The 14,414-nt window shown below is 43.5% G+C and overlaps 1 protein-coding gene across 3 annotated transcripts in view; it reads right to left on the bottom strand.

The window, feature by feature from the left end:
* Positions 1-1,863: 1,863 nt before the first annotated feature.
* LOC142219301 (alpha-2-macroglobulin-like protein 1) overlaps positions 1,864-14,414 on the bottom strand; it is a 40,866-nt gene continuing 28,315 nt past the window's right edge. For 2 of the 3 annotated variants that reach the window (XM_075288253.1, XM_075288254.1), the window contains exons 30-41: positions 14,320-14,398; positions 13,698-13,851; positions 13,156-13,251; positions 12,648-12,807; positions 11,873-12,090; positions 11,562-11,777; positions 10,997-11,121; positions 10,181-10,271; positions 9,144-9,209; positions 8,941-9,046; positions 7,542-7,591; positions 1,864-7,430 (exon numbers count right to left, since the gene is read on the bottom strand). In XM_075288253.1, the coding sequence (XP_075144354.1) occupies positions 7,554-7,591; positions 8,941-9,046; positions 9,144-9,209; positions 10,181-10,271; positions 10,997-11,121; positions 11,562-11,777; positions 11,873-12,090; positions 12,648-12,807; positions 13,156-13,251; positions 13,698-13,851; positions 14,320-14,398 (1,349 nt within the window). In that variant the 3' untranslated portion in view covers positions 1,864-7,430; positions 7,542-7,553. Of the gene's footprint in view, positions 7,431-7,541; positions 7,592-8,940; positions 9,047-9,143; positions 9,210-10,180; positions 10,272-10,996; positions 11,122-11,561; positions 11,778-11,872; positions 12,091-12,647; positions 12,808-13,155; positions 13,252-13,697; positions 13,852-14,319; positions 14,399-14,414 lie in introns of those variants that run through there. The other variant, XM_075288255.1, reaches the window with a different exon arrangement.

Here is a 14,414-nt window from a genome sequence, read left to right as displayed (position 1 = left end):
ATACGCATTAGGTCTCCCTGTGTCCAAAAACGCCCGCTCGACAAATCTAGACATATACTTTTCAAGTACAGTAAATTCCCTAGCAGGGAAAAAAAAAGGGTGTCTAACTGCCCCTTCCCCAAGACGTAGTTTTTTTCATCCCCCGCTTGGAATTCAGCCCGACTCCAACCAGCCTAAATATAGGGGATCTGCAGTGCCCCTCTTACATCAGGAAGGGGTTAATAGGAGCACCGCAGATCCCCTATATTCAGCCAGGCTGAGTTCCAAGTGGACGGAAAAAAACAGTCCTCGAGCTCAGGGAAGGGGCAGACAGACAACCAGAACACCCCCTCCCCTTCCCCAGCACTTACTGCACCCAAAAACTCCGGCCATTTTAATTTTGGAAATTTTCCTGTAGCTGCTGCATTTCCCCCCCTTGGCTTATACTTAAGTCAAAAAATTTTCCCAGTTTTTTGGGGGGAAAAGTAGGGGTCTCAGCTTATATTCAGGTCAGCTTATACTCCAGTATATACAGTATATGCCAGTGCACAAAGAAAATATAAAGAGATACCTGTGCGTTCCTATATAGCTGCGTCTGGACATACTGTCACTAATCACAATGTCTATAGTCTCTCTGCTCATCCTTTGATTGAGTAGAGAATCCCAATGAAATCCTGTCATGAAAGATGGAAGAAATGTAAGTTGTGTTTTTTCCTTATCACAGAGTCCACCACCAATCCAGCATGGCGCTTCCCACAATAGCAACGTTATCTCGGTTACACCACCGACCCCTCCTCTCTTACCAAAGTCCGTGTTCGTGTCCTTCATTTTACCATCTCAAAGACCGTCTTTGTATCGACGCCAGAATTTTTGACCATTTTCAATCCCATTATAACCTTTGTATCAAACAACCAACCTTCTACTTTAACCCGCCAGAATAGCAGGAAGATTGTCCCGAGTCTTCTTTGGATTTCATCAAGTTTTCTTTTACTAGATCATTTGAAACCTTTCACCACCAAAACCAACATGGAAAACTCAGCCAACAAATCTCTGATCGCCGCAAAGGAAAACCACAACGTCTGTTGAATAGACAATTTCTGTTTCTTCATGAGATTTTCGAAAGAACAACAAATCAAGTAAAAAAATAACACGGTCAATATCGGTGCAGAAGACATGAGTTGTGTTTCCATTACCCCCACATAAGATATAATATATCACCAGACTTACCTTCGGGACCTTTTGGCCCCTCCTAATAACTTCGAGATTGTCCATTGCCTCATAGAATTCTCCTCTTGGGATATTTTCCTTTGCCCGTGACTTGCCAGCTTTCCCGCTCCTATAATACTAGTAACAATCGGAACATGTTACTATTTTCTTGGATTAGTCTTTGTGGCCATTTTTGCCTATACACACACTGTTGGGAATATCTGCAAACATTGGAGACATTGGTGAATTCCCTAAGACTCTGCTAAGGATTTGCTACTCGCTCTTATTGCATTGACCTGACACTTTGTGAACTAGAACAATAAATAGCTGCTACAATAAAGGAGAATCAGTTAAGAACTTGCCTAGTCTTTGCCCCCGTCCTGGACGTCCTCACCCGTCATTGACATGGACGTGATAATATCTTTAAACCTTCCAAACGTTCGGATCCCTATTGTCTCTCAGGTCACCGAGGAACCGACAAACGTTCTCTTACATCTTTGTACCAACCATCGTGTTCTGCGCCCGAAGACCAGAGCCGCTTCTGTGAACCATTACTTGCACAATGGGAACTTTGGTTTTCCTTTGGGTGGGATTCACTGTATGAATTTAATAATATCCCATTAAACCTTTATTCATAGACTGACATAGCGATGAGAAACTTGGATTTATTGAATACCACACATTGTTATTTAGTACAAACTTTTATACTTTGTTGCAAATTATCAAATCTCTTCTCTGATATGTTTTAACATTTCATTTTTTGGCCCCAGGTGCAATGGGATTTGCATACGATGCCAGGGCTTCTCGGGAGAAGACATACAAACTGAAAGATGCTGAACACGTATTTCTGGAAAATATGTATTCGACATTTCTATTTCGAAATCTATATTTTCCCCCCAAATCTTTTGGATTGGGATCAACTATCTATCAAATCAAGTCATTTACTAAATTCGGGATTCTATCGACTATATATGTTATGAATTATTAATTTTTGGATAACAATGATATGCTGGGTATGGTTGGAAACTTCTGTATGACAGGGATGAAGCCCTACAAAGCTTTTCTACAGATGTTGTAATGTATGGAATTTAGCAATTGATCCCTTTCATCTTGGACATTCACATACTGACAATCTACAACTGAAAGAAATACAAACATGTCAATAAGAAACTGAATCTCGGGAAATGGTGTCAATAGGGTGGTGAGTCAACACACATGGCTGAGATACTTTGGAATAGCATACGAAAGAAAAATGCTTCTTTCCCCCTTTATCAAAAGGCTCCAATCCCTCGGTTAGACTTGGAAAGTCTCGCCCATATACATCGCAGATTTCAGCAGATGACTTCGATTACAAATATCTCTTCAACTCCAAGGCCAGGGAAAGGGTTGTGAGCGCAAGCAGAGAGAAATAGCAACATAAAGCAACTTAGTCAGATGCTGCAGAAATATAGGAGCTTTCTTTCACGACCAAAGTGCTTCCTACATCTCAGGACTTCGCTACATACTGTATATTCTGCATGAACCTGATGTTTCTGAGCTAAACAGTTGTGGAGCAGATTCTCCTCTACTTACTGCGTCAGTGTATAACAGTCAGTCTCCAATTAGGATCTCACGCAGAACTGCAAACTGCACATACATCCATAAACATAGGATAGTAGAGGAGGCGTCTTAAAGTGGGGACCCATATATACAGTTGTGAGACCGAACACTACACGACAGACCGTGTAGGCCAATACCTGAAGTATGTTCATGGTGGTGAAATGAAGAATCTGAAAAAACAGGGGAGATCCCACGACAGGCTAATCGCATTGCATGGCACCAGTAGGAGTGGTGTTTTTTAAGAGACGTGGCCTTTACAAAAGGGTACAGCTAAATAGAATCAGTCCCTATGTAACACGATTGGACCCCAGATCGTTACTCATTACATAAAAGAAACATTTGTTCCATTTAGTGGTCACCTGAAATATTTTATTGTATCCTCGCGGCGCAGCCAAGGAAAAACCTCAAAACACTCTAGTCTTTTTCAAGCAATGTGATGTTGAACACACTGGAGCTCGAAACTATTACAATATACTAGACAATTATATGATTAAGTAACACATTCAGATTATTCAGAGACAACATCACCTTAATAGATCCCCTGGCGCTAGCAAGCACTGCTCAGCATCTCTTCACTAATTCCGCGCATGCGCAGGCACTAACGACAAAAAAAAGGAGCCAGGTCACTGCAATAGAAAGAGGAGCATGCGCACAATGAACATGACACCACAGTTCTCTTAGTAGAGAGAATGCACGTGCACATCAGCCAACAGTGGCAAGGACGGCGCAAGCTCAATAGAAGAACGGGGATCAAATCTGGACATGTTTAAATCAGTAACAAAATAACTAACAAAGCAACAATTGGACAGGCCATGTCCATGAGCACCACCGCTCTATAATACCTTCACTCTCTTCAATCTCACTCAATTTTCACTCTCAGCAGACCTCAACCCTATTAAGGGAAGCAATCCCCACCAGAAAAACAGGGCACTAGTCAATCTGGATATCAGACCAGTCAGTCAACTGTACAGTCTGAGCCTCTTTTTTTAACAATATAACCATATAAGAAGAATTGCAGAATATTTTGCCCAAACTATATATATATAGCTGTGGTCCATCTACCCCCACTAATACATGATAAACATAGAACACATCCCAACCAAGGTCTGACTACTCATCTTGTGCCAACTTATCCAACCTGACATATGAGAGGAACCCTCAGCATCAAATAGGAAAAAGATTGGACGCGATGGGACCCATAGACAGGCGTATACATAGTAGTGAATGTGGACGCCACGATTGAGCCCGTGACTGATCATTGTAATTGGATCAGAAAAGAATCACACAATATACAATTCTTCAGAGTCAGTACAACCTCAAATCAAGACAGAATCAAATATTGACAATCGGTCGTAGAATTAGAATCCTTCTAAAAGTTTGTAGCAACCTGTATCCCCCGGCCATGTTCTATCGATGTGGACAAGCTCACAACATGTTTCGAGACAAAATTCTTAGTATCTCTAGTATACGATGGGGAGCAAATAGAAAACGCTCGCAGAACCTTGTCCGATAGAATAGCTGGATATACTAAAGACAAACTCAGGACTAGAAACCAATCGCTCGCCCGGGCGGATCAACCGATGATTTAAGAATCTCCAGTAACACATATCCAACCTACAGCGCCAAGTGAGCCATTGGGGACTTGGATTACAAAAGGTCACTTACTTTGAACAAAATATTGAGGCAGCCTGATTGGTTGAAAGCACCAAGAATGATCCGTCTATGGGAACAGAATTCTGCGCCACATATGGTGCCTTTATTGGAAGAAGCAATTGTTGTTTTGGGTTTTTTTTTTTTTTGGTGTTACGCCTAGTGTGACAGAATACGAAGAAACATTTGTGGACGATTATTGAGTAGGAATAGAGAGGAGAGTGTTTGTAGTGTACGGTGAACATCATATGGCTGAACCACACGTTCCCTATATTCATTTGGGGCAAAGCTTGTGGGGTAGGGTCCTATCTAAACATGTTGGTTGATAATCAGACCAATTTGATCAAATAGGGGACCGAGAACCTCGATTTTATGTGTCTATACATAGTAGACTAGCTGGTACCCGCGACTTCGTCTGCGGTGATTGTAGCGGTGGGTATATACAGGCGCGGGTAAGGTTTTCGTACTGTGTGGGATATGAAATGTAACTTTGTATCTTGTTTTTTCTGTAATTCAGAGAATACGTGAGACTTTTGTGTTGCAGTTACTTTGTATTAGAGCTGCTATATATACGGTGTTGTGAGAAACTTTACATAGTGACTTTGGGACAGAACCATTTTTTGATTTTCGTTTTTGACTCCCCTCCCTCTAAACCCCATAACTTTTTTATTTCTCCGCTCCCAGAGCCATACGAGGTCTTAATTTTTCCTGGGACAAATTTTTCTTCATGATGCCACTATTATTTATTCGATATAATGTACTGGGAAGCAGGGAAAAAATTCAGAATTGGGTGGATTTGAAGAAAAAATGCATTTCTGCCACTTTCTTACGGGCTTTGGTTTTACGGCGTTCACTGTGCAACCAAAACGACATGTCCCCTGTATTCTGTGTTTCCTTACGATTCTGGGGATACCAAATTTATATGGTTTTATTTACATTTTGACCCCTTCAAAAAAATCCAAAACTGTGTTTAAAATTTTTTTTTTGAAAAGTCGCCATATTCCGACAGCCGTAACTTTTTTATACGTGCGTGTACGGGGATGTATAGGGCGTCTTTTTTTGCGGGGCCGGGTGTACTTTGTAGTTCTACCATTTTCGGGAAATGTTATTGCGTTGATCACTTTTTATTCAAATTTTAATCAGAATCAAAACAGCGGTTTGGCACTTTTGACCATTTTTCCCGCTACGGCGTTCACCAAACAGGAAAAATATTTGTATAGCTTTGTAGAGCGGGCGATTTCGGACGTGGGGAGACCTAACATGTATGTGTTTCGCAGTTTTTAACTACTTTTATATGTGTTTTAGGGAAAGGGGGTTGATTTGAATTTTTAATCCTTTTTATTTATTTTTTATATTTTTTTTACTTTTTTTTTAAAAAAAATTTTTTTGCATTTTTTAGACCGCCTAGGGGTATTGACATGGGTGGGGGGTGTCGCGGATTGTCAGAGCGGTGGGGGTCGGCAAACATGGCTGCTCCGGAGCGTTAAAGAGCGCCTCCTGGAGTATCGTTAAGGTGAGGGGCAAAGTGGTAAAGTCTATGTATATGTGATTGTGTGGGGTCAGGGGCGAGGCTGTAGAGGGCAATATGAATTTTGTGGCTTGCTATGGTCCAAAGTGTGTGAGATTGCAGAGATGGTGGTGTGAGTTTGGGGTTTGTGGGGGTCCCGGCACAAACGTATGTGCGCTATTGTGACGAAAAGTAGCCTATTGTTTAATCGGGTGTATTAACTATGTTTGTGGAAAATTTCAGCCAAATCGGTCGAGCGGTTTTTCCGTGATTGAGGAACAAACATCCGAACATGCAAACATCCAAACGCACAAACCCACAAACTCACAAACTTTCACATTTATAATATTAATAGGATGTAGCAGTGATGTTCTTGGTGCTGTTACAATGTTTTGGTGTTACATAATCTATTAGATTAATTCAAGTTATTAGATTTATGGACATTCCTCACACTTCAAGGTTTTTGCTGTTTTGGCCGTATGGTAGGGGCGCCAGATGTTGGACCCTCACCTATGTCATATTGATAACCCTGGAGTAAGATACTCCTTCTACTTCTGATATATACTGGTATACCTATCTCTACTGGCTATGGGCTATTACATCTGCGGTGTCACTTGCACCAATTTCTGTTCGGATTATGAATAAAGCGGATGCTGAGAGATAGGAAAGTCACAATTTCTTATCATATAGAGCACTGTGCAGGTGTGGGGAAAACCGTAAGGAAGGATGTTGTATTGCCTCACAAAGAGAAGGGGTCAAAGGTGATTTTGAGAAATTAACAAAATGAGGGATATTCGGTCTGACATTTGCCCTTGGATTCCCATCAGTTCTTCTCAGCAATTGTAGACAAATTTTTGGTAGACCTGGCCAGGGAGGTTGTCCCCGCCACCATCTTGGAGAACTAAGCACAGATCTTCAGTGGGTATAAGCTCGCTCCAATCCGTCTGTCTCTTCATGTCCTCCCAGACAGACTGGATGATGATGAGATCAGGGCTATATCTGTGGGGGCCGGATCGTCGCTCCCAGGACGTCTTCTCCAATGGGTGGTCACGTGTCACGGAAGATGCCAATCTACAGTTGTATTTTTGGATAGAACTTACATGACTTGTCTTGCGTTGTGTTTCTTTTAGTCTGATTGTGGTGTATGGACTAGAGTCTCTTCACCGTGCCAATGTCGCCCATAACAGGAGACGCCACAGACCCCAGGGTATATAATTTACCACAATGCATACCATATTACTCAATCCAAGATGAATCCAAGATTATTCTATTTGGTTAACAAATTATTTGAAATTTTAGGGTCGTATCCGGTATCAGACAAACCAACTCGCCAACTCTTCATGTTTTTAGCACTGCGTGGCCAAAATTCTCTTCACGTGTCCAATCGATCCATGCAGAACTGGTCCATCCTTCACCCCTTTGTGTCCCCAGAACTTCATAAATGTGTGTAAAATATTAAACAAAATATTGGCCACGTCCAAATCAGAGTCTGAAATCACAAAATTTGGAAGATCTTATTCATTTTGGTGCAACTGAATGTGCTAAATATGGTGCAAAGTGGTCAACGTAATAGTAAATAGCGACCTCGGTCGTTTCTTACCGTAGGCGCTGTTTAGCAGGGGAAGGTGTACAACGCGTGAGCAAAGTCATCTGTAATGGAAAGGAAGGAAAAAGATCAGAAATTATGTGGTCACTGCGATGGTCTCAGCCTGACGTCCAGACACAAAACAAATATGGACATTACATTGAGAAAATGATTTTAATAACTGTTATCAAATAGGGACAGTCCGGGTGCGATTTGACAGTATTTACTGGGATTGAAGATGGAGAAGACAAGCAACCCATAACACTACGGGGGAAGACGAGTAACCCACCAGACAAAGGGGAGAAGACGAGTAACCTGCCAGAGTAAGGGGGAAGACGAGTAACCCGCCAGACTAAGGGGGAAGACGAGTAACCTGCCAGACTAAGGGGGGAAGACGAGTAACCTGCCAGACTAAGGGGGGAAGACGAGTAACCTGCCAGAGTAAGGGGGAAGACGAGTAACCCACCAGACTAAGGGGGAAGACGAGTAACCTGCCAGACTAAGGGGGGAAGACGAGTAACCTGCCAGAGTAAGGGGGAAGACGAGTAACCCACCAGACTAAGGGGGAAGACGAGTAACCCGCCAGACTAAGGGGGGAAGATGAGTAACCCACCAGACTAAGGGGGAAGATGAGTAACCCGCCAGACTAAGGGGGAAGATGAGTAACCCGCCAGACTAAGGGGGGAAGACGAGTAACCTGCCAGAGTAAGGGGGAAGACGAGTAACCCACCAGACTAAGGGGGAAGACGAGTAACCCGCCAGACTAAGGGGGGAAGATGAGTAACCCACCAGACTAAGGGGGAAGATGAGTAACCCGCCAGACTAAGGGGGGAAGACGAGTAACCTGCCAGAGTAAGGGGGAAGACGAGTAACCTGCCAGAGTAAGGGGGAAGATGAGTAACCCACCAGACTAAGGGGGGAAGACGAGTAACCTGCCAGAGTAAGGGGGAAGACGAGTAACCCACCAGACAAAGGGGAGAAGACGAGTAACCCACCAGACTAAGGGGGAAGACGAGTAACCTGCCAGACTAAGGGGGGAAGACGAGTAACCTGCCAGACTAAGGGGGGAAGACGAGTAACCTGCCAGAGTAAGGGGGAAGATGAGTAACCCACCAGACAAAGGGGAGAAGACGAGTAACCCACCAGACTAAGGGGGAAGACGAGTAACCTGCCAGACTAAGGGGGGAAGACAAGTAACCCGCCAGACTAAGGGGAGAAGACGAGTAACCTGCCAGACTATGGGGGAAGACGAGGAACCCACCAGACTAAGGGGGAAGATGAGTAACCCACCAGACTACAGGAGAAGACAAATAACTCTAGCTCAGCCCGTACAAGTATATCTATATACATAAAACTGCAGTAACCACATAAACACATTTATCACCTATAGAATCTAGACATGTTCATACATTACCTGCATTGTAGACATCCCGTATGGTGACGCTGCTGTTCTGATAGACTACAGCCCGTCGGTTCATGTACGATGTGATGGTGAAGCAGAGCTCGCTGTCAGCTTTCATCTGTACAATAAGTACAATGGTGACATATACTAAGCAAATAGGCGACACTCATTTCATAGAAAGACAGAAGAGACGCCAAAAGTTGTCACATACTCACAGAATTCACATAGAAATACACGTGATTGTCCTGAAATCTAACAGCATGGAGCTGGCTGGACAACATCTGAAAGGAAATATAATGGCTGAGGTTGGAGTGACATACGTCCGCTGACACTTATATATTCAGAGCTCTTAAGGATCGCACAATAGTTTTTGATTTCTTTACGAAGAAAAAACATTTTTGCATTAAACAATAATAAGAGGATTTTGGTTTTGGCAGGACAAGCTGTAGCTTCTATTTACAACATACAACTCTCGGACTTTTCTATGGTCTCCATAAAGACGCCAGACCCACTAGATGTGCTTATGACATTAAATAAGATCTGAGATATGGGAACTTTGCATCAATTTGAGCATACACCAGCAAAGGTATAGGGGTCGCAGCTGCAGAAGTTGGCAGGGTCTACAGGTCTAATACACCAGGGTGGGTTAAGGTTCTTTCATCTCCTTGCTGACTTCCTTTGAGGGCTGGCAGTCTGGATATAGGTACATGCGCTCCCCCTGCCCTCTGGTGCACTGGAGTGAGAAGATTTATAATACACAGCCTTCCACTGTCAGAAAGGAGAGAAATAACCCATTCGTGGGCAGCACGGTGGCTCAGTGGTTAGCAGCGCTGGAGTCTTAGCTTCAAGTCAGAACAAGAATAACATCTGCAAGGAGTTTGTATGTTCTCTCTGTGTTTTTATAGGTTTTATCTCCCCTACTCCTGATATTGAATTTAGATTGTGAGCACTCTAGGGGACGCCGACCACAATGTCAAATAATGGGAGGTGGGTACTATGTGGGGGGCAGTGATGGGATAACAATCATGGGAAGCCGGTGTGTGCAGACATGTAAAGGAGTCATCGTGGTGATCGGGGTCAGATAGAGAAGGAAAGGGAATCTAAATGGGGGATGGGACACAGCTGACAATTACAAGGAGCCCAACTTGATCTTTTGCACCAGGGCCCACAATCCTTAAAATATACCCCCGGTAGGATATGTCTTAGCTGAGCTGTATGTGGTTTCCATTACCCTCAATCTATTGACACTCACCTTGTAGGCTAAAGTTTGGTCAGCTGAATACCCGGTGAATTCCTTGACGTCGATCAGTAACATGTTGGATTGGCTTTCGTTACCTTTATAACTACAAAAGAACATTGTGTCATTACTTCTGCATTGGCAGTGACAATCCCTCGGGACGGCAACCTCATTGTGGGAGATGTGAGGGGCTACGAGGGCGGAGATCCAGCCCCTAAATACCCAGATGCCATGATTGCTATTGATTAGGACATCTGAAGGGTTATGGCCACGGAGTTGGAGGATCTTCCAACTCTAACAACTAGTCCCGGGTCTGAACCGTTACGTCTGAACTATTATGGCACTGAGCATTAAAATGAGTCTATCGTTGGGATTTTCACATTTTAACAGACCCCAAATTGGAAAAGACTTTATCAATCTCTTGTTTTCTATGGCCGTTTTCAGTTATTCTCCTTTCTTCTATTATGTAAATGATGCTCAGGGGGCACAAGGGCGTTCCCCCGAGCACAGGCTCGTCATCCCCGCAAGGCCGCCTCAGTTCCAATATAACTACACCCCCGTATCTTCACACATCCTCCTCTTTTACCAGATCCAAATCCCGCGCATGCGCTGTCGGCTCATGCGGTCATTGAGGCAAGATAACAGTCGGAGCCTACGCTTTTAGCTCTGCCCGAGCCTGGAGAGCCATATTATGATTATCGCTACATTGTATCATCGGGTGTTTGATACAAAGTTATGTTTTTGCTGATATTAAACACCCCATAGACCATAGAAGTATCTTGGACTTCATAGTCTCCCATTACCTGGAATATGCCAGACCTCTGGACTTACCTGGCGCAGACCGTAGTGTTAATAGCTGGGGCTGCACCTTCAATACAGGTTTCTATCTGGGTAGTAACCGTCAGTGAAAATGAGCCCTCTGTATTTGTTACCCCGGTGTTGTATATTGCGGTTAACTACAGAGAGAAATTTGAGGTCATTATTTTTAGATTTTTTGGATATAGTCTTTAAAATACCATTGGTGATTGGGAGAAGAGACCTGGTGTGTAATGAGCTGGGTTTGGGACAAATTTTCTTACATATTTGGAGTTCACCATCCTCAAATCATTATATAGTCTGGACCTCTTCTGAGGGTGCATTGCCCGGTGTCAAGTCTATGACCGTATGAAGTGACTCTATTAGAAGATATTATCAGCTGGTGGTTACTCATCTGGAAGGACATTAAAGGGTCCCGGCTCTTACAAAAACATTTTGCCATGTCACAATCATTCCTCAAATGTTTTTGTTAGTTGCCACCAATTTTTCCAGAGAAAGCCATGGCAGCTGAGGACAACATGAGACTGTCTACTGGTTGTCTTCAGCTAATCCATCCAGAAGTCTCATTCTACAGTCTTACCTGAACCAAGATGTTGCCTATCCCGCTGGTGGAAATGTTGAAAGGCCCAAATTTGTCAGACAGGATCTGTCTCTGGACCGACATCTTGTTGTCTTTCTTTACACTTATGCGGGCGGCTTCATCATCTCCCCGACTCACAACGACCTGTGCATCGGGGTCCTTGACGTATATCAGCCGACTAAACTTAGTCATGGCCTCGGTGGCCACCGCTGTGTCCTAATGGAAAGAAAAAAACATCGATCTACTTTTAGGGGTTGGGAAAATAGACGCCCATAGTATTCCAGAGGGTGCGTGGGTGGCCCCCGGATTACCTGTGAAGATGTGTAACCTCCTCGGGAGTTCAGGCACAAGGACAGCCATGTTGCTATTTGGGCAATGAAATGAATATCTTGAGATACTTTCGAGCCCTTCAGCATACCTAACATAATATTAGCCGTGATGTCCACCTCTGCTGGATGGGGAACGGGGGGCCGCGAATCATTTCGGTTTCTTGGTGGTAAGTTTTCGCATTCCCAGTGTACGTTGCCATCTGCAGGCAAGATAATATCAGATATTGATAAATAACCAATTTTGAGCAATTCAATTTTACTCCCATTCAACACATTCATATCCCCAATGAATGATAAGAAATCAGTATGCCCTTTACCGAATGGTATTCCCATTGAGCCCCAGGGGTGGGCACATATTTCCGAAATCTAAACCCTAGGAGAAGACTTTTCCTCCCCATTGGTTAGGACCTTTCACCACCATCTCCAACTCTTTGCAGAACAGCCGCCTCCACCGAATCCAACTCAGTTGAAATTTGTTACAATTTGACTTTTGGAGACTGAATGCAGAGATTGCTCAGGAATGGTGGGGGCAGGAATCAGTGCAGCGGCACCTATTAAATGATGCAAAGAATTGGAGTTGGTGGAGATGGTGAACTTTCAGGTTTGGCACCCTGCTAGACCTGGTATTAAGCCAATGGACGTGTCTTGGGAGCAGACACATCTCAAAGCTCCAGGTCCCATCATAGCTGAGATGATATCACTCACGTATATTGATTTATAATCACATGAACATAATAATGCAGTAGGATTAAGATACCCTTAGTAATGGCCCGCTCTTTCACAGTGATGTACAAGCTATCCCAGATAGGTAAATGATGCACGGCTGCGGCATGGAAGACATGGGCGAGGGTGTAGGTATTCAGCGAGCTTAAATCGGCATCTCGGAGACATTTCAGACCGTTTCCTAACAATTCAGCCTGTAAGAAATAAAGCGGATATTATGGAATATCGCCAGACAATCTGGATGTGGTCAACTAGCCAAAATTACAGTTGATCGCGCAAATTTCACAATCGGCATCAGCTCCAAAATTATGGAAAATCAGATTTAAAAATCGAACCGGAAATACCAAGATTGCCTCAACCCTACCCAAATACATTATAATATTGCCATAGTACGTTGGGTTTGGTAGCTATAAGTATTTCCATAAGTGGCCTGAACTGAGATATCTGACACAACCCATCTGTCACCAATGGAGGACAGAATAAGAGCGGAATATCAAATGGACATCAATGTCCTCCATCGTTGAGCGTCTCGGAGTCCTTACATTTATGTCGACTTCATCGATGATGAATTGGCCAGAAGTCTGCGATAAGCGTATTACCATGAATGCCGTAAACCATAAATCATTTGTCTTCTGGTCCTGGAACAAAAAGATTATTGTAAAAACATTGACTATTCGACAAATCGACGAGCAATTCCATCTACAAACCAACCGGTGTCCAAGAACTGGATTAAAATTTAGTTATTATGACTCGGCTCTGGAAGAGGCCACACGCTAGAGAGAATAGATATCTACATGAATGTGGCCAACCCTCTTGACCTTGGACGGTGATTAAAGACAATTACTAATGTTCACTTGACCACCCTTTTGGCCCAAACCAACGGCCACCGCTCAACTCGTCGGCACACATAGCGTGAGCTGGTAATACCTTGTACGTGGCTGCGCCGTGTCCACGGATTCTATGTGATATTACAGGTAAACTCCATCTGTATCTACTTATATCTATGTTTGCCGCTGTTTGACACATAGATCATGTTTTTGACAATAGATCATTTTAACCATATCCAAAAGACAGCGACACATACCGGGATGGTAAAGAAAGACCCGATGGGGCTGACGCAGCCCGTTCTCCAGTTCATGTTCCTCCGCAGTAGGGACAGAGTCTCTCCTTGGATACTTTCATCCACAAAAATAATATCCTTGATCAAACTAAATGTATAGAACGTGCTCATATCCATCCTGAAACAAAAACATCACATTGTAATCACACAACTATACAAATGCTACACTAGTGGAGATACAAAGTTGATCGATCGGGATCGGAAAAGATCAGATTCCAATCGGCGATCGGGTAAATTTCACTATCGCGATTGGAATTCCAATCCCAATCTTTTCCAGCGGGTCGGAGGTTATCTCAAGATCGGCTCGACCCGAAACGTGACTTTTCCTATAGTGAAGCATTGATTAGGGTTGAGCGATAGGATTCAGATCGGCGATCGAGCACATTTTACGATCGGGATCGGCTGGAAAATGATCGGAAATCGGATTTCTCAAGATCGGCTTAACCCTAGTGTTGCCGTTACAAACCATTAGATTTACCATAGTCGCTGTTACTACCCATCATTTTTGACCTTCACCATTTTATCGGTGTGGCCCCTGACCCGTTTAGGCGGTATATAGACTCGAAATGTATCCGTCTGCCCTTACCAAGAGTTCAGCGTATCCCAATCACGGAAGACAGAATACTGGCCCCCTCGCCTTCTGCATGCAAGATGTCGAGCGTACCCTAAAAATACATAATA

This window comes from Leptodactylus fuscus, chromosome 10 (genome assembly GCF_031893055.1).
Source record: "Leptodactylus fuscus isolate aLepFus1 chromosome 10, aLepFus1.hap2, whole genome shotgun sequence".
NCBI lineage: Eukaryota > Metazoa > Chordata > Amphibia > Anura > Leptodactylidae > Leptodactylus > Leptodactylus fuscus.
Note: the sequence above shows the minus strand (reverse complement) of the source record. Positions and strands in the feature narration are given on the sequence as shown.